Here is a 27,344-nt window from a genome sequence, read left to right as displayed (position 1 = left end):
GTATTTTAGCTGAAAGCAACCTCATCTGCTGCTATTGGTATATCTGTCCTTTCTGACATACTGCTGGGCTGAAGGCAGTGCTAGTTTAGGTAAAAGGGTACCTAGAAAAAAAGAGAAAAAAAAAAAAGAAAGAAAAAAGTAGCCTATGGCTTGCCCACTACACTTTTGATGGTAATGTCTCCCTGTCCTCTATGCTTCAACATGAGGATATAAAACTGTCTCCTCTTTAACCAATCGTGTAGCTAATTCTAGAGCATCATTATATCTGCCACACCTGGGCCCTGAATTGGTGCTGATTCCACGTACAGCTCTCAGAGCACACACCTCTTTGCACACACTGCCCCTCCCCCAATCTCTACTGCTTATTGCATCCTGCAGCTCAGAAACCACGAGCTCCTGTCCACAGCAAAGACGCTCAGTTTTCCCCAAACACAACCTGAGCAGAGCTGGGGAAAAGGAGAAGGGAGAGAGCATCCCATTTCTCATTTGATACACTCCAACTTCCTTTCGGTTGGATACAGGAGCCCACGCTTGCTGCGAGGTGTGCCATGTGCCCACTGGAATGAAGGGCTCAACTTGCAGGAATGTTTCTGGGCAGGGAACACTGATGACCAGAGTCACTGCTCTGGAGTAGAAGCTGGGTGCTGTGCATGCCCACAGGAGGTGTGCAGAATGTGTGGATGTGATGGAATGGGATATGTCAAGCAAGAGTGTTCCCACACCTTTTCCTTCCCTGGACCAGACCGCTAGAGAGCATCCTGTGTCTGCCAGCTGAGCAGGGCGGTGAGCCCTGCCCCCAGCACTGGAACAGAGAAGGGGTGGACAAGCACAGTGCCAGCTGGACCAGCAGGGAAAGGGGATTAGGGACATGACTTGTTCAATCTGTGTAACAAAGAGCTTACAGCAAAAATGGAGAGGAAGGGCAATATCTCACAGACTGTTTGGATAATCTGGTGATAAGGGAGTCTAGAGAAAAGGGGTTAAGTACCAAATCTTCATCAACCACTTCAGGAGGTGAGATGAACAGGGCATGGGTGGGGCAGGGGGTATATGTATATGTATAACTGATTCACTTTGCTGTACAGCAGAAACTAAACATTTTCAATCAACTATATGCCAATAAAAAGAAACAAAATTGGGTCATTTGTAGTGATGTGGGTGAACCTAGACTCTGTCATATAGAGGGCTTCCCTGGTGGCTCAGAGGGTAATGAATCCTCCTGCAACGCAGGAGACCTGAGTTTGATCCTTGGGTTGGTAGATCCCTTGTAGGAGGGCATGGCAACCCACTCCAGTATTCTGGCCTAAAGAATCCCCATGGACAGAGAGGAGCCTGGTGGGTTAAAGTCCAAGGGGTCGCAAAGACATGACTGAGCGACTAAGCACAAGGTAGTGATGTGGATGAACGTAGACTGTGTCATACAGAGTGAATTAAGTCAGAAAGAGAGGAAACAAACACTGTATATTACCATATGTATATGGAATCTAGAAAAATGGTACAGATGAACCTATTTGCAGGGCAGGAATAGAGACACAGACATAGAAAATGGACCTGTGGGCCCTGTGTGGGAAGGACAGGGTGGGACAGACAGAGCAGCACTGACACATATACACCACCAAGTGTAACACAGAGAGCCAGGGGGAGCTGCTGCAGAGCACAGGGAGCTCAGCTCGTGCTCTGCAGCACCTAGGGCGTGGAGGAAGGGGTGGCAGGGAGGCTTAAGAGGGAGGGCATAGATGGATCAGTCAGTCAGTTCAGTCGCTCAGTCGTTTGCAACTCTTTGTGACCCCGTGGACGGCAGCACGCCAGGCCTCCCTGTCCATCACCAACTCCCGGAGCTTGCTCAAACTCACATCCATCGAGTCGGTGACGCCATCCAACCATCCCATTCTCTGTCATCCCCTTCTCCTCCCACCTTCAATCTTTCCCAACATCAGGGTCTTTTCCAATGAGTCAGTTCTTTGCATCAGGTGGCCAAAGTATTGGAGTTTCAGCTTCAGCATCAGTCCTTCCAATGAATATCCAGGACTGATTTCCTTTAGGATTGACTGGTTGGATCTCCTTGCAGTCCAAGGGACTCTCAAGAGTCTTCTCCAACACCATGGTTCAAAAGCATCAATTCTTCAGTGCTCAACTTTCTTTATAGTCCAACTCTCACATCCATACATGACTACTGGAAAAACTATAGCTCTGACTAGACGGACCTTTGTTGGCAAAGTAATGTCTCTGCTTTTTAATATGCTGTCTAGGTTGGTCATAATTTTTCTTCCAAGGAGCAAGCGTCTTTTAATTTCATGTCTGCAGTCACCATCTGCAGTGATTTTGGAAATATGTACATGTGGGCTTCCCTGGTAGCTCAGACGGTAAAGCATCTGCCTACAGTGCGGGAGACCTGGGTTCAATTCCTGGGTCGGGAAGATTCCCCTGGAGAAGGAAATAGCAACCTACTCCAGTATTCATGCCTGGAAAATCCCATGCACCGAGGAGCCTGGGGGCTACAGTCCATGGGGTCACAAAGAGTCGGACACGACTGAGCGGTTTCACTTTCACATACTTACATATATATGTATATGTAATATATATGTATCCTTACAGCTGATTCACAATGTAGTACAGCAGAAACGGAAACAACATTGTAAAGCAATTATCCTCCAAACAGAAAACAAAGAAGGCATGGGATTTCATGTTACTTTTTCTGTGATCTCTGACCTCTGGGAAGAGGCGCCCTTTAGTGATTAGACAATGATGGGGCGGAAAGTGACAAAGTTAGTGAATATCTACAGCTGTGACGGTAAGTTACATGGGGAGTGTCCAATTTGCAGTTCTGTCTTCAAAGTGAGATTTGGACGTTCTGTCTTCTATACTTAGAATTTAGAAGCAACAAATCTTTCCTAGTGATAAATGACATCTCTGACTTGGACAAAAGCTTCAATAAATAATTAACCTTGAAAATGGAGAATAGTTGTTCTTTCCACTGAGGATATTCGCTGGCACCCAAAATAGATATGAGGACAATGTCAGGCAGTGTATGTTTTTCCTCTCTTTGAAAACAGTTTTGGAACTTCTTTAATCTGGTAAGATTTAGTTGGAATCTAAACAAGGATTTCTCAATAGGCATAGAGAGACTCTTTAGTTCTGAAGTAACAAATACATGTTTTTTTTGTGTGTTAGCTGTCCTTGAAGGCTCTTGGCGCATAAAACTCGTCAATTCTAATTTGCTATGAGTGACTTGAGATATAAAGAAAGGGTGGTGTAAATCCTTGGAGCTTTTAAACAACTCAAGTTCATCCACTCATTCAGCCTAGGACATTTACAGCTTGTACTTCAATCACTTCATCAGAAGCTATTTTTTAAATGAAAGTTAAAATTTGAATTGTTGCCATGCACTGAAAAAGGTAACCAGCTGAGACACTGCTCACTTAGGAAAAATTTGATTGCTCAAAATTGTGCCAGTTTTCCAGTCATTTTTTTAAGTGGAATAAACCTGTTGATGTAATCACAACGAAGCAGAGAAAGAAAAGATTCCAAATTAGTGATAGCTATACAAACATTCTCCTCATTTCAATAAAAGGTATTATAGAGAAAAAAAATGGAAACAGACTATTCAGAGCGTATGCGATTGAAGACCAAGCCAGATTTTCCCTGAGGATAAACTCACAGTTCCTCTTCACTATAATAAAACAAGCTTCCATCTATTTTTAAGGTAAACTGTTTGTTAAAAGAGTCATTAAAACTAATTCCATCAACAATTCCAAAAGCTATTAGAATTAAATATTTAGACTAAATCTTCAAGGACCAAAAGGGAGTATTTGCAATTTAATGCAAAAATAAATACCACCTGACACACCAGTTACGTTCATTAGTTTGTTTCAGCTCCGGTGCCTCTAATGAAATTTAATTAAATTGATTTGGCTACTTAAAGGTACAGTATATGTAAGGATAATGGGGAGGGAGGAGGGAGGAGGGTTCAGGATGGGGAACACATGTATACCTGTGGCGGATTCATTTTGCTATTTGGCAAAACTAATACAATTATGTAAAGTTTAAAAATAAAATAAAATTAAAAAAAAAAAAGAGTCTTTCACAGTATGTACCATCTTTTAAGGGCTCCCCAGGTGGTGCTAGTCATAAAAAACACGCCTATCAATGCAGGAGATACAAGAGACTTGTGTTTAATCCCTGGTTCAGGAAGATCCCCTGGAAGAGGGCATAGCAACCCACTCCAATATGCCTGCTTGGAGAATCCCATGGACAGAAGAGCCTGTTGGGTTCCAGTTCATAAGGTTGCAAAGAATCAGACATGATGAAGTGACTTTACACGCACACATCATCTTTTAAAAGCAAATATTGAGTAAATCCATCTTAGGAATTCAATTTATCACCATTGAACTAATTCTAAAGAACCGATATCACTAAGAAGATTTGACAACCTAGAAAGAAACTGATATAATTTGGTCAAGAAAGTACATCGTGGTTAACTACCAGGAGTTAACTAGTACCAAACAAAAGCATGGTGGGATCTCTCAAAATGAGGTTTTTATTAAGAACTGGGTACAGAAGTGAAGAAGATGGCGGAGGAGTAGGACGGGGAGAACACTTTCTCCCCCACAAATTCATCAAAAGAGCATTTAAACGTCGAGTAAATTCCACAAAACAACTTCTGAATGCCGGCAGAGGACATCAGGCACCCAGAAAAGCAGCCCAACTCTTCGAAAGGAGAGAGAAGAAATACAGCTCCATCCACCAGAACATCGACACAAGCTTCCCTAACCAGGAAACCTTGACAAGCCACCTGTACAAACCCACACACAGCGAGGAAACGCCACAATAAAGAGAACTCCACAAACTGCCAGAATACAGAAAGGACACCCCAAACTCAGCAATTTAAACAAGATGAAGAGACAGAGGAATACCCAGCAGATAAAGGAACAGGATAAATGCCCACCAAACCAAACAAAAGAGGAAGAGATAGGGAATCTACCTGATAAAGAATTCCGAATAATGATAGTGAAATTGATCCAAAATCTTGAAATTAAAATGGAATCACAGATAAATAGCCTGGAGGCAAGGATTGAGAAGATGCAAGAAAGGTTTAACAAGAACTTATAAGAAATAAAAAAGAGTCAACATATAATGAATAATGCAATAAGTGAAATTAAAAACACTCTGGAGGCAACAAATAGTAGAATAACAGAGGCAGAAGATAGGATTAGTGAATTAGAAGATAGAATGGTAGAAATAAATGAATCAGAGAGGACAAAAGAAAAATGAATTAAAAGAAATGAGGACAATCTCAGAGACCTCCAGGACAATATTAAATGCTACAACATTCGAATCATAGGGGTCCCAGAAGAAGAAGACAAAAAGAAAGACCATGAGAAAATACTTGAGGAGATAATAGTTGAAAACTTCCCTAAAATGGGGAAGGAAATAATCACCCAAGTCCAAGAAACCCAGAGAGTCCCAAACAGGATAAACCCAAGGCGAAACACCCCAAGACACATAGTAATCAAATTAACAAAGATCAAACACAAAGAACAAATATTAAAAGCAGCAAGGGAAAAACAACAAATAACACACAAGGGAATACCCATAAGGATAACAGCTGATCTTTCAATAGAAACTCTTCAAGCCAGGAGGGAATGGCAAGACATACTTAAAATGATGAAAGAAAATAACCTACAGCCCAGATTATTGTACCCAGCAAGGATCTCATTCAAGTATGAAGGAGAAATCAAAAGCTTTTCAGACAAGCAAAAGCTGAGAGAATTCTGCACCACCAAACCAGCTCTCCAACAAATACTAAAGGATATTCTCTAGACAGGAAACACAAAAATTGTGTATAAATTCGAACCCAAAACAATAAAGTAAATGGCAACGGGGTCATACTTATCAGTAATTACCTTAAACGTAAATGGGTTGAATGCCCCAACCAAAAGACAAAGACTGGCTGAATGGATACAAAAACAAGACCCCTACATATGTTGTCTACAAGAGACCCACCTCAAAACAGGGGACACATACAGACTGAAAGTGAAGGGCTGGAAAAAGATTTTCCATGCAAATAGGGACCAAAAGAAAGCAGGAGTAGCAATACTCATATCAGATAAAATAGACTTTAAAACAAAGACTGTGAAAAGAGACAAAGATGGTCACTACATAATGATCAAAGGATCAATCCAAGAAGAAGATATAACAATTATAAATATATATGCACCCAACACGGGAGCACCGCAGTATGTAAGACAAATGCTAACAAGTATGAAAGAAGAAATTAACAATAACACAATAATAGTGGGAGACTTTAATACCCCACTCACACCTATGGATAGATCAACTAAACAGAAAATTAACAAGGAAACACAAACTTTAAACGATACAATAGACCAGTTAGACCTAATTGATATCTATAGGACATTTCATCCCAAAACAATGAATTTCACCTTCTTCTCAAGCGCACATGGAACCTTCTCCAGGATAGATCACATCCTGGGCCATAAAGCTAGCCTTGGTAAATTCAAAAAAATAGAAATCATTCCAAGCATCTTTTCTGACCACAATGCAGTAAGATTAGATCTCAATTACAGGAGAAAAACTATTAAAAAATCCAACATATGGAGGCTGAACAACATGCTGCTGAATAACCAACAAATCGCAGAAGAAATCAAAAAAGAAATCAAAATTTGCATAGAAATGAATGAAAATGAAAACACAACAACCCAAAACCTGTGGGACACGGTAAAAGCAGTCCTAAGGGGAAAGTTCATAGCAATGCAGGCACACCTCAAGAAATAAGAAAAAAGTCAAATAAATAACCTAACTCTACACCTAAAGCAACTAGAAAAGGAAGAAATGAAGAACCCCAGGGTTAGTAGAAGGAAAGAAATCTTAAAAATTAGAGCAGAAATAAATGCAAAAGAAACAAAAGAGACCATAGCAAAAATCAACAAAACCAAAAGCTGGTTCTTTGAAAGGATAAATAAAATTGACAAACCATTAGCCAGACTCATCAAGAAACAAAGGGAGAAAAATCAAATCAATAAAATTAGAAATGAAAATGGAGAGATCACAACAGACAACACAGAAATACAAAGGATCATAAGAGACTACTATCAACAATTATATGCCAATAAAATGGACAATGAGGAAGAAATGGACAAATTCTTAGAAAAGTACAACTTTCCAAAACTCGACCAGGAAGAAATAGAAAATCTTAACAGACCCATCACAAGCACGGAAATTGAAACTGTAATCAAAAATCTTCCAGCAAACAAAAGCCCAGGTCCAGACGGCTTCACAGCTGAATTCTACCAAAAATTTAGAGAAGAGCTAACACCTATCCTGCTCAAACTCTTCCAGAAAATTGCAGAGGATGGTAAGCTTCCAAACTCATTCTATGAGGCCACCATCACCCTAATACCAAAACCTGACAAAGATCCCACAAAAAAAGAAAACTACAGGCCAATATCATTGATGAACATAGATGCAAAAATCCTTAACAAAATTCTAGCAATCAGAATCCAACAACACATTAAAAAGATCATACACCATGACCAAGTGGGCTTTATCCCAGGGATGCAAGGATTCTTCAATATCCGCAAATCAATCAATGTAATACACCACATTAACAAATTGAAAAATAAAAACCATATGATTATCTCAATAGATGCAGAGAAAGCCTTTGACAAAATTCAACATCCATTTATGATCAAAACTCTCCAGAAAGCAGGAATAGAAGGGACATACCTCAACATAATAAAAGCTATATATGACAAACCCACAGCAAACATTATCCTCAATGGTGAAAAACTGAAAGCATTTCCTCTAAAGTCAGGAACAAGACAAGGGTGCCCACTTTCACCATTACTATTCAACATAGTTTTGGAAGTTTTGGCCACAGCAATCAGAGCAGAAAAAGAAATAAAAGGAATCCAAATTGGAAAAGAAGAAGTAAAGCTCTCACTGTTTGCAGATGACATGATCCTCTACATAGAAAACCCTAAAGACTCCACCAGAAAATTACTAGAACTAATCAATGACTATAGTAAAGTTGCAGGATATAAAATCAACACACAGAAATCCCTTGCATTCCTATACACTAATAATGAGAAAACAGAAAGAGAAATTAAGGAAACAATTCCATTCACCATTGCAACGGAAAGAATAAAATACTTAGGAATATATCTACCTAAAGAAACTAAAGACCTATATATAGAAAACTATAAAACACTGGTGAAAGAAATCAAAGAGGACACTAACAGATGGAGAAATATACCATGTTCATGGATTGGAAGAATCAATATAGTGAAAATGAGTATACTACCCAAAGCAATCTATAGATTCAATGCAATCCCTATCAAGTTACCAACAGCATTCTTCACAGAGCTAGAACAAATAATTTCACAATTTGTATGGAAAAACAAAAAACCTCGAATAGCCAAAGTGATCTTGAGAAAGAAGAATGGAACTGGAGGAATCAACCTACCTGACTTCAGGCTCTACTACAAAGCCACAGTTATCAAGACAGTATGGTACTGGCACAAAGACAGAAATATAGATCAATGGAACAAAATAGAAAGCCCAGAGATAAATCCACGCACATATGGACACCTTATCTTTGACAAAGGAGGCAAGAATATACAGTGGATTAAAGACAATCTCTTTAACAAGTGGTGCTGGGAACTCTGGTAAACCACTTGTAAAAGAATGAAACTAGAACACTTTCTAACACCATACACAAAAATAAACTCAAAATGGATTAAAGATCTAAATGTAAGACCAGAAACTATAAAACTCCTAGAGGAGAACATAGGCAAAACACTCTCTGACATACATCACAGCAGGATCCTCTATGACCCACCTCCCAGAATATTGGAAATAAAAGCAAAAATAAACAAATGGGACCTAATTAACCTTAAACGCTTCTGCACATCAAAGGAAACTATTAGCAAGGTGAAAAGACAGCCTTCAGAATGGGAGAAAATAATAGCAAATGAAGCAACTGACAAACAACTAATCTCGAGAATATACAAGCAACTCCTACAGCTCAACTCCAGAAAAATAAATGACCCAATCAAAAAATGGGCCAAAGAACTAAATAGACATTTCTCCATAGAAGACATACAGATGGCTAACAAACACATGAAAAGATGCTCAACATCACTCATTATCAGAGAAATGCAAATCAAAACCACTATGAGGTACCATTTCACGCCAGTCAGAATGGCTGCGATCCAAAAGTCTACAAGTAATAAATGCTGGAGAGGGTGTGGAGAAAAGGGAACCCTCTTACACTGTTGGTGGGAATGCAAACTAGTACAGCCACTATGGAGAACAGTGTGGAGATTCCTTAAAAAACTGGAAATAGACCTGCCTTATGATCCAGCAATCCCACTGCTGGGCATACACACTGAGGAAACCAGAAGGGAAAGAGACACGAGTACCCCAATGTTCATCGCAGCACTGTTTATAATAGCCAGGACATGGAAGCAACCTAGATGTCCATCAGCAGATGAATGGATAAGAAAGCTGTGGTACATATACACAATGGAGTATTATTCAGCCATTAAAAAGAATACATTTGAATCAGTTCTAATGAGGTGGATGAAACTGGAGCCTATTATACAGAGTGAAGTAAGCCAGAAAGAAAAACACCAATACAGTATACTAACGCATATATATGGAATTTAGAAAGATGGTAACAATAACCCTGTGTACGAGACAGCAAAAGAGACACTGATGTATAGAACAGTCTTATGGACTCTGTGAGAGAGGGAGAGGGTGGGAAGATTTGGGAGAATGGCATTGAAACATGTAAAATATCATGTATGAAACAAGTTGCCAGTCCAGGTTCGATGCACGATACTGGATGCTTGGGGCTGGTGCACTGGGACGACCCAGAGGGATGGAATGGGGAGGGAGGAGGGAGGAGGGTTCAGGATGGGGAACACATGTATACCTGTGGCGGATTCATTTTGATATTTGGCAAAACTAATACAGTTATGTAAAGTTTAAAAATAAAGTAAAATTTAAAAAAAAATTAAAAAAAAATAAAGTCTAAGTGAAGTGAAAAAAAAAAAAAAAAAGAACTGGGTACAGCGATCAAGAGGACTGTTGCCATCAGCATGGGCATAACATTCTCAGGCATAAACATCTCGGTAGACTTTTCTCTCATTTTCCCACTTTGTAATAGAAACTGTTTTTCACTTGGACCCATGTCTCAGCCTCTCTTGGTGGGAGATTTGGCCACGTGACTAAGCTCTGAAAGTATTTACAAAGGCATCCCCCACCCCCACTTTAAAAAAAAAAAAAAAGGATGCCTTTTCCCATCCTTTTCCACTGGAACGTGGACAGGTTGAGGTCAAGGAGGAGAACACAGATGAGGGCAACCCTCTAGAGATGGTGATCACAGAGTTTGAAGCAGCCAAAACCCTGGTCTGAGAGGTGTGATACCAGATCCGGACAATTAGACTCCAATGTGACAGGGCGTGATTGGCTAAATAATGTGCTCCCCCCACCAAAGATACCCATATCCTACTTACCTAGAATCTGTGACAGACTACATTATGTAGCAAAGGGACTCTGCAGGTGTGGTGAAGTTAAAGCTCTTGAAAGAGGGAGATTACACTGAATTATTCAAGTGGGCCCAATGCAGCCACAAGGGTCTTCAAAGAGAGATACAGGAGGCAGGCATTCAGAGAAGGTGATGTGACCACGGGAGCAGAGACAGAGAATCAGAGAAGCCATGCTGCCTGCTTAGACGATGGAGGAAGGGGGCAAAAGGCCAAAGGGAGCGGCGGCCTCTGTAAGCTGGAAAAGGCAAGGAAATGGATTCTCTAGACAGCTTCAGGAGGGGGTGCATCCAGGACCAACAGTTTTTTGTTTTTAACTTTAATATTATATTTATTTAATCCCATATATCTAAAATATGGGATTTTAAAATCTGGTCTCTCAGGCTCCTACATCCATGGGACTTCCCAGGCAAGAATACTGGAGTGGACTGCCATGACCTCCTCCAGGGGATCTTCCTGACCCAGGGATTGAACTCGAGTCTCCTGCATTGGCAGGCAATTCTTTACCACTGAGCCCAGAGAATATCTCAAAGAGGACTAATCATATTTCAAATGTTCAATAGCCAACCCCTCACTAATGGCTACCATGCTGACCCTTGGACCCCAAGGAGATCCAACTAGTCAATCCTGAAGGAAATCGACCCTGAATATTCATTGGAAGGACTGACGCTGAAGCTCCAATCCTTTGGCCACCTGATGCGAAGAGCTAACTCATTAGAAAAGACCCTGATGATGGGAAAAATTGAGGGGAGGAGGAGAAGGGAGTGACAGAGGATGAGACGGTTGGGTGGCATCACTAATTCAATGGACATGATTTTGAGCAAGCTCTGGGAGATGGTGAAGGACAGGGAAGCCTGGTGTTCTATAGTCCATGGGCTGCAAAGAGTCAGACATGACTTAGCGACTGACTGACAGCAATATAACAATGCGGAAAATCTCAGCTCCAGACTTAAAGAGAGGACAGGGAGAAGCAGGTGAGGCAGGCATAGGAACTGGGCAGGGATGACAGAAGAATGGAGTCAAATCCCCCTTCTTGGCTCCTCTTCTTTTTGTCCCCAACCCCAGCTGCGGGAGTTCCCCAAAGCTCCACTTTACTCACTGCAGAGCCAACCCTTTGATTTCAGCCCAGTGAAACCTACTTTGCACTTCAGCCCTCAAGAACTGTTCAGATCATGAATTTGTGTTTAAGCCACCAAGTTCGTTGTAATCTGTTAATGCAGCAATAGGAAACTAACAGAGGGTGATTAATTTCTAACTGCTGTAAGCCATGTTTATTTGGGGTGTGAGACACAACTGATTAGACCCGAGGACAACTTTAGATGATTAAATACTTGCAACAAGGTATGTGACAGGATGTTAACATAATTTTCTTCCATTGCCTGTGTTTTGGCTAAGGTCCCAAAGCAGGGAACAACAGATGCCCCATTGTTCCACATATATTCTCAAAGTAAAAAATTAGATCATCCATTCATCTTTGTGGATGTGGGGGATAAAATAAGGTTCTGCAGTATAACACATGCCCCACCTCCAGATTACATGAGTTTAGGCTGAGAATTCACTAGTGGGTGGAGAACGTTGGTGGCGAGGGCTTCCTTGAAGGCAGTTGATGGGCTGGGCATTCCCCAGCCTATCCCCCATCTCCTGAAGCCTGGGAAGTGAGCTCCTTATTTTGCCTGGCCAGGGGCTCTCTGGCGTTTGGGGGTTGTAGGAATTACTATGATCAGGGTGAAGCACAGACTCAGTGCCAGAGGTGGACCAACCATGGAGCTCAAGAAGCTTAGGTTTCAGGATCGTCCACTGCATGAGCCCCCTCCAAGGCCTGTAGAAAATTTTATATTTATAAAGTATTTTCTTCTTAAACAGGAATTCCCACACTAAGCTACGGGGTGGAAAATGTCTATCTGCTCTGGTCTCAGTGCAGGGTAGTGGAAGCCTTAGGTGCATGGAGAGCCTGGAGCAGTTTGCTGGAAGAGGTCAGGTCCAGGCCAGCGGTCCTCAGCTGGAGGTTGGTATTAAATACCGAGCCCACCTGCCAATGTAGGAGACATGAGAGATTCAGATTCGAATCCCAGATTGGGAAGACCCCTTGGAGGAGGGCACAGCAACACACCCCAGTATGCCTGCCTGGAGAATCCCACAGGCAGAGGAGCCTGGCAGGCTACGATCCATAGGGTTGCAAAAGTTGGACATGACTGAAGCGACTAAGCATGCACGCATGAGCAAACCACACCACTGTCCTCATGAGAGAAGGAGCCAGCACGTGGGCATCTGTTGTAGGCCGGGTGTATCAAGGCCAGGGTACAACTGTGTGGCCAGGGTCTCTCTCCTCTCTGCAGATCCCCCTTTCCTGGCAGAGCCTGGGAGGAGGGTGGGGGTGTGGGGCACTGGGACACAAGAAGGAATAGCTTATGAGAGGGGGAGCAGGTGAGCTAGGAAGAGACAATAAACTGATCACGTCCTTTCTCCCCAAGCAAATGAAAGCGCTCTTAGACGTAACTCATCCCATCTACTAGAAGAAGGAAGGGTGAGCTTGAGTGTATTGCCCAAAGTAACAAGAATTGTGGCAGATTTACATTAAACTTAGCTTTTTTTTCTAATTCAAAGGGACATGTACCCTAAAGTTCATAGTGTCACTATTCACAGTAGCCAAGAAATGGAAGAAACCTAAGTGTCCATGAACAGATGAACGGATAAAAAAAGATGTGGTACATATATACAAGGAATATTTGTTGTTTAGACACTAAGTTGTTTCTGACTCTTTGTGACCCCAGGGACTGTAGCCTGTCAGGTTCCTCTGTCCATGGGATTTCCTAGGCAAAAATACTGGATTGGGTTGCCATTTACTTCTCCAGGGGATTGTCCTGACCCAGAGATCGAACCGGCAACTCCTGCATTGGTAGGTGGATTCTTTACCGCTGAGCCACCTGAGAAACCCACAGGGAATATAGACCAGCCCTAAAAAGAAGGAAATAATGCCATTTGCAGCAATATGGATGGACCCAGAGAATCTCATACTAAGTGAAGTCAGTTAGAGAAGGACAAATATGATATCGCTTACAGGTGGAATCTTAAAAAATGATACAAATGAACTTATTTACAAAACAGAAATAGACTCACAGACATAGAAAACAAATTTATGGCTACCAAAGTAGAAATGGGGGAATATATTAGAAGTTTGAAATTAATGGATACACACTGTTAAATAGAAAAATAACAAAATACGGTCCTATTGTATAGCATAGGGAACGATATTCAGTGCCTTATAATAACCTATAATGGAAAAGAATCTAAATGAGAATATAAACGTGAAAGTGGTAGTCACTCAGTCATGTCCAACTCTTTGCAATCCCACAGACTGTAGCTCACCAGGCTCCTCTGTCCGTGGAATTCTGCACTGCAGGCAGATTTTTTTTTTTTTCCTACCATCTGAGCCACCAGGGAAGTCCTCAAAATACTGGAGTGGGTAGCCATTCCTTTCTCCAGGGGATCTTCCTGATCCAGGGATCAAACCCAGGCCTTCCACATTGCAGGTGGATCCTTTACCATCTGAGCCACCAGGGAAGCCCACGAATATAGGGCTTCCCTGGTGACTCAGTGGTAAAGAATCTACCTGCAATGAAGGAGCTGCAGGAGACGTGGGTTCAGTCTTTGCATCAGGAAGACCCCCTGGAGGAGGGCATGGCAACCCACTCCAGTATTCTTGCCTGGAGAGACCCATGCACAGAGGAGCCTGTCCATGGTGCTGCCACAGTCCATGGGGTCGCAAAAGAGTTGGACACGACTTAGAGGCTAAACAACAGTATATACACGTATAACTGAATCACTTTGTTGTACACGTGAAACTAACACAACATTGAAAATCAACTTCAGTTCCCAAAAAATAAAAGTTTAGTGAGTTTTCTAGTTCCCAATTCAATCCTTTTCCCCCTGCTTTTGTCTCTGGGGTACTTTTGGAAGTTCTGATTTAAAATGTTACAGTAAAGCCACCTGGGAGAGCAGAGGCAGAAAGGAAACATTGAACTTAGATGCTGCTTGGGTAGAATTTCCCCAGCTGGGAGGTCCAGCCCTACAGCAGCTCTAACTTAGTCACTTCTTGTTTAGCAACTGCCATGTGCATCGATTTCCACTTCTGCACAATTGATTTTTGCTTCTGTTCCCATTTGTGCCTTTGTTTTTGGACAGATATCATATGATGAGTGTCTGAGAATGGTCTCCGAGAGGTCAGCAGACCTCATGAAGGAGGGCCTTATTTGTCGATACAAAAATCAACACGCAAACACCCAGATTTATGGAGGAGACAGCGTCATCACCGAGTTTAACCTCAGCCTCTTTGTTTCCTACCCGAGCTTGATGTGCATGATTTAGAAAAGAACTCGAGCCACAGTTGGAAATCTGGAGGACACAGCATCCAGATTATTTAAGAGCCTGACCATAATTATGACTGATTCACGTTGTCGTAGGGCAGAAACCAACACAACAGTGTAAAGCAATTTTCCTCTAATTATGGAAAATTACATTACCATATATAAAATAGATAGTCAACGGGAATTTGCTGTATGGTTCAGGAAACTCAACTAGGGGCTCGATATCAACCTAGAGGGGTGGGGTGGGGAGAGAGATGGGAGGGGATATATGTACACCTATGGCTGATTCATGTTGAGGTTTGACAGAAAGCAACAAAATTCTGTAAAGCAATTAACCTTCAATAAAAAATTAATTAATTAAAAAATGCAAGAAAGAAGACTGTGATCAAAAGTTTTCATGTGCTTCCAGTCATTTCTTGGTGAAGAATTTTCCAGTACAGTATAAAGATGAATAAATTCCTGGTGGGCAATTTCCTTGATAGAATGGCAGCTCTACATTCAGTCATTTATTTCTACAGAGGATTTACTGCTTTTCCATCACCACCTTAAATACGCGCCAAGGAAAAGCATCTATTTATTCTCAAGATGGCAACATGCTACAGCAAGTATAAAAGTATTTCTTGCTCCTCTTGCTGCAAAGCTTTGAGATCAAAATTTTGAATTTTGATCATCTTGTATGTTTTCCTGGACAATATTTCAAAATATCTTTCTAGTTCTCACTGCAATCCAGTATTGATTTTTAAATGTCCAGCAAGGGAGAGTGATGAGGGACGTGAAATGTGAACCGTGACTTCAATTCACAGGGATCAGGACCACTGACTCACCGAGGTACAGAGGCCAGTTTCCTGGAAGCAGCGAAAGACGCTGTGAGCGCTGTGTCCACTCGCTCACCCGCTGTGGTTTGGTCATTTGAGGAAATCTGCAGGCTTCCCTTCCCTATCCATAATTACTTATTGATTTCTCGTTTTGCGGGTGCAGCAGTGGTGGGAGCAATGTAATGAATCCCACGGCAGCAGGAAAAGAGAGTCCTGAGTGATTCAGGCCATGAAGGGCATGACTTCACTCCCATCAAAGCTTATTATTCACTGGCTGAATGGTACCTGCAGCCTGAGAGTCTGTCTTCCCGACAATAAAAGGAAGGACATTTAAAGAGTAGTTGTATGCTTTGTTTCTCTCATCCAGATGGCAACAGTGAATACAATATCTCTATCCACAGAAAGACTACCTTGTTTGGTTTCAAGTTTTCAAGCACAGGTGGTTTGGCATTCTTTGAGACATAAGCTCACCGAGCAAGATCCCAAGGGGTAAGGGTAGGAGGGTTGGTGGGGGAGTGGGGAGGGGAGGCATGGGAGGGTCAAGGGGTGTTGGGGAGGGGTAGGAGGGTGGGGGACCCCACAGGACCACAACTATAGAAACACAAGGCCATGACTATTCATGGGGGAGAATGAGTCTGGTTTCTAACCTTGGTGACCATCAGCAGAGTTTGATTCTGATGTCTGATCTGTCTTTGATCTGATCCCTGCATCTATGAACAAAGGACTTTGCTCATAGAGTGGCTGAGTAGATGCTGTTCTTTCTGGAGCTCTTTGCAATACTTAGAGCAAAATAATGAACCTAAGCATTATAAGCTGAATGCCAGAAAAACTCTCTCTCTCTACTTGACAACAGGGGCTGCCCCGATGCTGTGTCCTGGCCTTAAGTTCTAAGTTTTGCACAGTGATGAAAATGTAACTTTCAATTTTTAGGTTTTGCTTTTTTGACAGCTGCAGTAATAATAAACGTTGCTACCCTACAACTGAAAAGAGATGACCTTGTGGAGACATGATGACTGGCTTCAAAAATAGGAAGGCTATCCTACAGAAGAGAAAGTAGATTTTCAGTATAGCATTAGAGGACAGATAGTACACATACAGAGATTTTTACTTCATATAAGAGTTCTGAAAAATCATAGCCACTCAAAAATGGAATAATATGCCCCCTTAGTGATTTGCAATGGATAATTAAAATACTCGGTTAGCCAGAAAGTTTGGGTATTTCTACATGACGTTACAGAAAAATCAGAATAAACTTTTTGGCTAACCCGACATTTGAACAAAAGGAAATGACTCCTGGAGCTGATGCTACACCTTCCTTCTTTTAGTAAAATAACTCCCTCCTCCTGCCACCAAGCTTTAGCAGGGTTCTGGTGGCTCACATTTCCTACCCTCCCTCACAGCCGGGTACGTGGCTGTGGCCACATGATTGAGTTCTTGGTCGTGGCAGGGGAGCAGAAGGTTGGTCCCTTTTGCATCACACGCTTCAGAGAACATCACCTGCCCTCACTTTTCCTACAGGCTGCGACGAGAGGGGAAGAGCTCAGTTAGGGAGCTTGGTACACACAGGCAATGATGATACAATAGTACAAGGCAGGATAACAAGACAGATCCCAGGGTCACCGCTGACTCTGGACCACCTGACCACCTGCCTAACCAGGTACAGGCCCATGCAACAGAAAGGGATACTTGTTTAGCTTGAGTTTCTGAATTTTTGAGTCTCCCTGTTAAGAGTAACTTAGCCTGTATCCCAAACAATATAACTATATATTTTTTTGAGATGTGCATATGATTAAGGTATTATGTAAGGGTTTATAAGAAATGCTTTCTGCAATTTTATAATTCTATGTCCCCATCTCCCCCTCCCCTCAAATTTATCTCCTTTCTTTCAAAACCAGTTGTCCCAACAAACCCTACCATCATCAAACATAATCACGCTGTCAGTCATGACTGCAACTTTTTCTTTTAAGTACCAGTGTTCAAAAAGTCAAGAACTTTTGATTGCCTCCTTTTCTTTCAGCCCTCTATCAAGTCTGCTCCAAGGCTCACATTCTTTCTGTTTGAAACCATCCTCTGCAAAAATACAGATGATAAAGATATTTGAAACTTCTCTTTGTGGTTATCTAATCTTAAGGATTTTTTTTAAGGTGATGCATTATTTAGCCTTTGTGTGATAACATTCTTCTGTTTCTTTTCCTTTAGGGGAGAAAAATCAGAAGTCCAGGCCTCACTGAAGTTGAAGGTTTGGATGATGCAAATCTGTTTTGGCTCACAATGTGTCTGGACTCCAACATATTGTGGTCAACACATCCAGCCAAAAGAATATTCTGATTAATTAAATGGATCTCTAAGTGAAATAAAGTAGTTGAGCTAAGGAAATGTGGTTCTGGCCTCTGTGCTTGGGTCCTAAGGAGGAAAGAAGCCAACGACAGGTGGATCTTTAATTCCGTTCCATAGATATGCCATTGTTATTTCAGTTTACATCTATCTACTTGTGTTTTTCCCTCTTGTCCATAACGCTCTTTTCCTCTTATCTCCTAATTCATGCAAACTCTATAGATTCTTCAAGATTTTTCTCTGTAATTTTCTTGTTCTTAATTTATCCAGTAAATCCATAATACGTAAATCTGAACCTAATGCAATTGCCAATCACTGTTCCATATTTCACTTTCATCCACAATAGCTGCTCTACATGTCACGTTTTCTTTGGAACTCTTCCTTTCCTAAGCCTATAATAGGTATTTAATAAACAGATTAGAAAGACGAATAATTATAGATATGGATCAGGCATTTAGAAAATGATCTCTCAATTGTCAGTGAAGAATAAAATAGAAATCTATTGCCTCACTGATTAAAAACAATTCATAAGGATGAATGAATTTGGATTTTCTCACCACAGGACCTTTCAAAAAGAAAAGCTTTTGTGAATTTTGAGCTTTGCCATTGTAGCACTTACACTGAGCACAAAGTCCTCGTTTCATTTTGCAACTACACAATTTGGAAATCATTAAGAACAACAGCTCTTTCTCAATATTTTAAAATCATGGATCAACCGAAAACATCACCTTCAGCTTCTACAGCCCGTCTTTCTTGAATCTCCTCACATTAAGACACATTTTAAACCCTCTTTAGCTCCTGAGTTTTAGCACCATTAAATTTCTGACAACATACTCTTTTTTTTTTTTCCTCATGGCAAGCGAAAGACAATTACACTTTCTGAACCCTACTACCAACACGGAAAAAACTAAAATGGAAAACTCATACTACGATTCAACAAATAACTTGTGGAGTCTCTAAAAGCCGTTTCCCTTCAATGCACAGAAGTATGAGAAGGTATATTCCAGCAAAGAAATGGTTGGAATTCAGGGGAAGTGGAGTTTATTCGAGGCAGTAATATTTCATTGAACTTCCAGAGCCACTGATTCACAACGTCCAGCTCTTTTCTAATTTATAGTGTGTTCTTCGTGTCTGGCTGCCTGTTTAGCCAAAGGATCCTGTCCCTGGAGGGAATTCATTTGGCTTCTGAAAGAGTCCCAGAAGGAACCAAGGGATGTGCATTTCAAACAAAACAGGCAGAATGGAACTCAAAACACTTTAGACAGATAGCAAGATATTTAGGAAAGGATATAATTAATCCAGAACACTTTTGCAATATTTCAGCCTAAACATACTTCCTCTTAAGGAACAGAAAAATCTTGAAAGAGATTTCTGAAATATATGGGCTAAACTTTAAACTGAAGTACAAAGCAAGGCTTACAGGAAATAGGAAGACCTTGGAGAAATCTAGAAATATACTCTAACTTAGTAGAGTCAGTTATTAAATATTTAACTTTCTCCCACAGGCTTAGAAAAAGATCAATTTTCCCTCTGGCAAGATGGATCTCACCCTCTCTTACCCCTCTGAGCCTCTTGCTGTGGCCCCACCTCCCATCCCAAGACTGGGATGCTGGGGACCAAGGTGGCAGTGATTCTTGGCTCCCCCCTCCATGCAGGCTGCCAGGGGAGGCGAGGAGGTGCTCTGGGAAGTTGATGATGAAGCCCTGTTCACGCTTTCCGAATCCCTATGGAGACCAATGTCTATGCTGTTCTCCGTGCCTATCAGTGATGTTCTCTGCTCCATTTGTTAACTCAAATCTATCTTGAGAGCTCTGATCATTGAAACAACTCACATATGCTGTGTGGTAACAACCGAACAGTACCTTCTGGGGGACACTGTTAAAAGAACTCTTTGCTCCCAACCAAAAAAGAAAAGTTGTGCATCCTTTGTTTACGAACGTGTGGGAAAGAATCATATAATCAAAATTTCCAGATGTGCCTTTTTTGCTTCAGGTTATGTTTCTAAACTATTTTGGGGAGGAAGTTCCCTTTGAAATGTATGACATAAATTTCTGCCTGCCTCCGGGGAGTCTTGTGAGTAAACGCCCAGCCTCTTCGTACAATCTACGACCGTCATTAGGATTATCAGCCCTTCACCTGCGCGTGAACTGGTCAATGTCTTGGATGCGGAACTCAGGTCTCTACTCAGTATTCCTAGGTTGCAAGACTTCTCAGTCTCCCGAACCGCCTTTTGCCTTTTTTTTCTGTCTCCTCTCCACAATGACTTCAGTTATTTATTGGCACTTGTTGACGCTTCTGTGTGAGAGTGTGTGCAAAATCCCTCAGTTCATTGCTTTTTAGTCTCTTATACAATATAGAAGCTCAGACACAAACTTATTTTTCTCGAAGGTAAGACTCTACGGTTATAGGTCTGTCCAATTCAGAAAGTTCATGGATCTTAGGATGTATTCAGGGGACACTTAGCGACCCTTTTTTTTGCATCTTTACTGATTTTCTTGTTTCACTTGTTTCACCTGCTCAAACTCTCAGACAAGGTTCCTTTGTATCTGTGACACATCTTGTTATGACCAAATACGGTCTTTAGGCTCAGGGTCTGTGTGCAGCTCCTGAGCCAAGAAGGCAAAGCAAACCTTACCTTTTTGTAGAGACTCCTCAGATCTCGGTACTGCCACATGCTGTTGAGGACCTGAGATGCCGCCTTGACCACCTTCGGAGAGTGTCTGATAAAGAAAAGACAGGACACACAAGTGGTGAGGAGGACCGATGGGCTTCAAATGACTTGGCAGGAAACAGCAAGAATAAAGAGAATAAAAGCCTCATGGCTTTTCTGACCCTTTTCTTTCTCCAGTCTGGACAGTGCAAAGGATGCAGGTCACCACTGTCCAACCTCATTCTCCCCCCGACACCCATGGCAGGGGGCAGGATAGGGGTCGGGGGAGGAAGGTATTGTAATTTGGCAAAGAATTTTCACAATGCAAACCCAAAAGCAGTGCATTGAGTTAGAATGCAGGTTCAGCGCTGGACTAGGAAATGGAACAGAAAGAATCTTGACCAGGAAAGGCAAGATTAAGGGGTTTTAATAGCTGTGTTGTCTAACCTGTGTAGATGGCTCAGTGGGTAAAGAATCCGCATACAATGCATACAAAAAGGAGACACAGGAGACTTAGGTTCGATCCTTGGATTAGGAAGATCCCCTGGGGGAGGAAATGATAACCCACTCCAGTATTCTTGCCTGGGAAATCCTATGGACAGAGGAGCCTGACAGGCAGTAGAAAGGGTCGCAAAAGAGTTGGACATGACTGAGTGCAAGCAAGGAGTAAGGAAAAAAAAAAGATACTCATTTTCTCAGCTGAAGCGTAAGAGCTTGTATAGCATTTGCTCTTCTGCCTGAGGGGTACAGGGAACTGCTTTCCTTTTGCTAAGGAAGCCAAGCACAGGCGATTGGCATGGAGATGACCTGTGCACTCACGGGCACACGGGCTCTCTTGCGTTTGTGTGGAGGAATAAGCACGGATAAAAGAATCTATAAACAAAGCCCTTCATACAATTCACGTTCTGTCCTCCAGACCAGAGTGAGAAACTAAGGTCATGTAAACCTTTGAGTAGCGGTTCTTACCATTTTTTTTTTTTTTGAGTCATGGCTTTGAAATCCTTATGAATCTATCCCTAAATAATGATTCGGTGCCAACCTGCATCTCAGATCAGACTCTAGGTCGAGACATCTGTGTTGATTCAATTCAATCTGATTCTTGGAAATTACTTGGATGAGTGGTGAGGGCCCTGCTAACTACCTGTGGATTCTTTGCGCCAATGGGCTGAGTCCACAACCAGCCTCACGATCTGAGTGGCTGACATGGCATTGTGCCTGATCTCAAGGGCTGGCACACTTTTGCTATAAAGGGTCAGCTATCAAATATCCTTTGATTTGTGGGCCATATGGTCTCGGTTGTGGCTACTCAACTCTGCCATTGCAGGAAGAGAGGAGTCATAAATAATACATAAATGAACAGAAGTGGCTGTGTTCCAGTCAAGTGTTATTTACAAGAAAGGGTGGACAGTGGGATTTGGATCATAGCTGGCTGACCCTTGGTTTATGCGGGGACTCCTGGAGTTGGGCAGGTCGTAATCACACATGAGGACGCCAATGTGAAGTCCACCCCTGAAGCTGACTCATGATGCAGTGGCCCACAGATTCCCCAAAGAGAACATGTGAATTGAGATCAAAACTGCTTTTAACATAAAATAGTCCTTAAAATGGAAAGCGAGCAGATGGTGAGATGGGATCAAGTTGAAGTTGGACTTGAGAGCCAGAGTAAATGGATATGTGTGTGCTAAGTCAATTCAGTTGTGTCCAACTCTTTGTGACCCTATGGACTATAGCCTGTCAGCCTTCTCCAGGCAAGAATACTGGAGTGGGTTGCCGTGCCCTCTTCCAGGGGATCTTCCTGACCCAGTGATCGAACCCACGTCTCTTATGTCTACCTTCACTGGCAGGCAGGTTCTTTACCACTAGTGCCACCTGGGAAGCAAGGACCTGTATTTTGCAATGAAATGATGGGACCTTAATATGTTATCAATTAAATGTCTGCTATTTTCCTGGATCTTCAAGTGTGCAATGTAGAACAACTACGTTTAAGGTTTCTTCATCCATTTACTTACTGGAAACTGGAACACTATCTCTTACTTATTACTGCTGACTTGGAATTCAACTTTGCGTTTGAAAACTTAGTTAATATTGTGTACTTTTAAAAGAAAAAATATAGTACTCTTGTAAATTTCAAAAAAAAAAAAAAAAAAAAAAAAATTTTTCTCCATGAGATGAGCTATATTTAAGCAAAATACATATTTTCTTTACCTAAAAGGGACAGTTGCTAAATGATTTCACATTTATGCTAGTATCATGCTCTAAATATATTGAATTCTTTTGACAGAGAATTCTAGATCTTTTCATGGATATACATACAGGTACACTTTATTCTTTTTTAAACAATTGAATTATAATTGACCTACAACACTTTGTTAGTTCCTGGTGGTCTGATAGCTGTATTCAGTGCAAAATAACCACTATGGTAATTCTATTTACCATCTGGCACTACACAAAGTTATTACAATATTATTGACTATATTCCCCCTGCTGTGTATTTCATCCCTATGGTTCATTTATTTTACCACTGAAATTTTGTACCTTTTAATCTCCCTCACCCATTTCACTCATCGCCCCATCCCTCTCTCCTCTGGCAGCTACCTGTTTGTTCTCTATATCTTTGGGTCTGTTCCTGTTTGGTTATGTTTGTTCTTCTGTTTTGTTTTTCAGATTTCACATGCAAGTGAAATCATATGGTATTTGTGTTTCTCTAACTTATTTCACTTAGCATAATATCCTCTAGGTCCATCTATAATGTTGAAAACGACAATATTTTATTCTTTTTTTATGGCCAAGTAATATTCTCTTGTGTGTGTGTGTATATACACACACACACATACATACATATTGTAGTAAATAATATATTTACTACCTGTATATATACAATATATACATACATATTGTAATAAATATGCTCCCCTGGTGGCTCAGATGGTAAAGTGTCCACCTGCAATGTGGGAGACCTGGGTTTGAGCCCTGGGTTGGGAAGATCCCCTGGAGAAGGAAATTGTAGTAAATAATGCTGCAATGAACACTGAAGTTCATATACTTTTTCCAATTAGTGTTTTTTTTTTCTTTAGAAAACTATACAGAACTGGAATTGCTGGACCATATGGTGGTTCAATTTTTAATTTTTTGAGGACCCTCCATACTGTTTTCTATAGTGGCTGTACCAATTCATATCCCAACCAACAGTGTATAAGAGTCCCCTTTTCTTCACATCGTTGCCAACACTTGTTATTTTTGTCCTTTTTAATAGCCATTCTGATAGCTGTGAGGTGATATCTCATTGTGGTTTTGATTTGCATTTCCCTGATGACCAGTGACATTGAGCATCTTTTCATGTACCTGTTGGTCATCTGTAAGTCTTCTTTGGGGAGAAAAATGTCTTTTCAGTCTTCTGCCTAATTTTAATTGGGTTGTTTATTGAGTTGTATAATATATATATATAATATTATATATTATATTTTATAAATATTTTATAAATTTTATATATAATAAATTATAAAGGAAATTTTATATATAATAATAAAGGAACAAGATAAAACCTCAGAAGAAGAACTGAGGTCCTAAATTTTATATATAATAATAAAATTTATAATATTTTATAAATATTATATATAATATTACATATATATCTTAGATATTAACCCCTTGTTGGCTATATCATTTGTGAATTTTCTTCCCATTCAGTAGGCTGTCTTTTCACTTTGTTGATGGTTTCCTTTGCTGTGCAAAAGCTTTTAAGTTTAATTAGGTTCCCTTTGCTTATTTTTGCCCCTCTCTTCTGGTCTGCAATATGACCTGAGAGACCTATTGGAGTTCCCCTGTGCATACTTAATTGCTTTTCTCTTGCTGCTTTTAAAATTCTGTCTTTATCTCTAATTTTTGCCATCTTAATTACAATGTGTCTTGGTGAGGACTTCTTTGGGTTCATCTTGTTTGGGACTCACTGTACTTCTTGGACCTGGATATCTGTTTTCTTTCCCAGGTTGGTGAAGTTTTCAGCTATTAATATTATTCCTTCAAATAAATTCTCTTCCCCTTTCTTTCTCTTTTCCTTGTGGACCCCACAATGCCAGTATTAGTATGCTTGATGTTGTCCTAAAGGTATCTTAAACTATACTCATTTAAAAATATTTTATTTGTTTAGCTTGGTTGATTTCCACTACTGTCTTCCAGTCTGCCATTCCGTTCTTCTGTATAATCTAATATATTACTCATTCTTTCTAGTATATTTTAAAAAAAATTCAGTTATACAAAAATACTCAAAGTTATACAAGTATACTCAAAGCTACAGTTTTTCCAGGAGTCATGTACAGATGTGAGAGCTGAACCATAAAGAAGGCTGAGAGCTGAACAGTTGATGCTTTTGAACTGTCGTGTTGGAGAAGACTCTTGAGAGTCCCTTGAACTTCAAGGAGATCCAACCCGTCAATCTTAAAGGAAATCAGTCCTGAATATTCACTGGAAGGACTGATGTTGAAGCTGAAGCTCCAATACTTTGGCCACCTGATGCGAAGAGCCAACTCACTGGAAAAGACCCTGATGCTGGGAAAGATTGAAGGCGGGAGGAGAAGGGGACGACAGAGGATGAGATGGTTGGATGGTATCACCGACTCAATGGACATCAGTCTGGGAGACGGTCAAGGACAGGGAGGCCTGGTGTGCTGCACTCCACGGAGTCACAAAGAGCCAGAAAGAACTGAGCAACTGAACAACAACAGTTGTACCCTTCAGTTCTGTTTGATTCTTCCTTATATTTTCTAACTCTCTGTTAAACCTGTTACTGTGTTCATTATCCTGAGCATCTTTATGATTATGACCTTCAACTCTTTATAGGGTAGATTATTTCTACTTCCCTCAGTTCTTCTTCTGAGGTTTTATCTTGTTCCTTTATTTGGAATATATTCCTCCGTCACTTCGTTTTGCTGTACTCTCTGTTTTTATTTCTATGTATTAAGCAGGTCTAAAGTTACACTTCCTGATCTTGGAGGAGCGGCCGTATGTAGATATCCTTTGAGGCCCAGCAGCACACTCTCCTGTGGTCACCACAGCTGTGTGCTCTAGGGGGGCCTCCCCATGGGCCACGTGAGCCCTTCTTTTTGTGTGGGGGCTGGCAACTGCTATGCGTGTGCTGGTAGGTGACTGCACTGTGGTCTGGTTGGCTGCCAGGCCCCGTACGGATGCTACTGGTCCAGGCACAGCTAGCTTGTCAGCCTAAGGAGAACCAGGAGTCAGGCTGACTGGCTGGTGGGCAAGTAAGCCCCTGGTGCTAATAAGCTAGAAGGAGGACTCCAAGATGGCACTCGCTAGCACCAGTGTCTGCACGGTAGAACTAGCTTCCCAAAGTGGCTGCTGCGAGCATCTCTGTCCCCAGAGGGAGTCTCAGCTGCCTCCTGCCTCTCTGGGACGCCCTCTAAGATCAGTAAGTGCTCTGATCCAGGCTCTTTTCAAACTACTGCTTCAGTGCTCAGTCTTGGGATGAGAGTGTGTGTGAGACCCTTAAGAGCAGAGCCCATGTTTCCTACAGCCCTGCAGCTCTCCCAGCAGGGGGCTGGTCTTCCTGGTGCTGGGGAGTTGATGTAGGCTCCTTGGGGAGAAGCTCTGCAATTCTGATGATCCTCACATACTATTCTTATATAATCAATGCTGAGCAAAGATTAAATGCTATGTTTTGCTGGATTTTATCACTGCTAGCTAGATATGTATCTATGACAGAAGTCAAGCAACTCTAGAGGAACATAATAGTCAGGTGGTGATAATACAGTTGAAAATTTTAGTATGCAAAAAGTCCTCTGATGCTGTAATTTTTTTCTACTTCTTGCTTAGTTTCAAAATATACACCGAGAATGTGGAATGAATTGCAGCTTTTAACCTCTCTATTAACATGCCAGTATACTACAGTGTTATAAAAACTGATGAAGGTCAAAGAAATACTGCTTTCTTTTTAGTTAATTTTGATTCATCCACTAGACCAGTCTGATACAATGGCGACTTGAAAGCCTGTAACTGTTGATTGAAGGACTTGAACAACTGAGTGCTTCTAATGTGACAAGTGATTATAACCTCAGCCACAAACACAGTTCCTTACTGACAAGTAACAGTTGAGACCGTTAATGGCTTTTCTGTCTTATGACAAAATACAGCGACACATTCAACACTATTTCCAACACGACTGTTAAAATCTGAAAAAACACAAATGTACTTTTGAAACAGATGGATATGACAGAATGTCCACTCTGTGTGTTTAAAATGATGTGAAAAGAATAATATAAGTTATCAAGACTTCAAAAATGGTAAGTATAAGATTCCTATAAGAGTCATTAACAATTACACAATGTTTGATCTTCGCTAGACTTGTCAAATTAGGGGTGGCTGAGAATCTCGGTGCGATTTCATTGTGGGTTTTCAGCACAGGCATTCCAGCTGCAGGATTCCAGAATAATTGTTCCAGTGTATTGGCAAGATGCGATGAGTTATACAGTTCAAGCACACCTTGATCGGCACTCGCAGTCTGATTCATCAAAATCATGGCATATTTAAGCTTGTGCATATTTAGAAATAAAACCTATACATACATAAAGGGGAGAATCATAGCTATACATGTTTGTTC

General features: G+C 41.2%; 1 protein-coding gene across 1 annotated transcript in view; it reads right to left on the bottom strand.

Moving 5' to 3' along the window:
- The window catches only part of CTNND2 (catenin delta 2), a 1,122,555-nt gene that overhangs the window by 26,063 nt on the left and 1,069,148 nt on the right, over positions 1–27,344 (bottom strand). The window contains exon 18 of the mRNA XM_055555147.1: positions 20,720–20,804. Within this exon, the coding sequence (XP_055411122.1) occupies positions 20,720–20,804 (85 nt within the window). The remainder of the gene's footprint in view (positions 1–20,719; positions 20,805–27,344) is intronic.

This window comes from Bubalus kerabau, chromosome 18 (genome assembly GCF_029407905.1).
Source record: "Bubalus kerabau isolate K-KA32 ecotype Philippines breed swamp buffalo chromosome 18, PCC_UOA_SB_1v2, whole genome shotgun sequence".
NCBI classification, from domain to species: domain Eukaryota; kingdom Metazoa; phylum Chordata; class Mammalia; order Artiodactyla; family Bovidae; genus Bubalus; species Bubalus kerabau.
The sequence above is the reverse complement of the archived record's forward strand: the minus strand, read 5'-3'. Positions and strand labels throughout refer to the sequence as shown.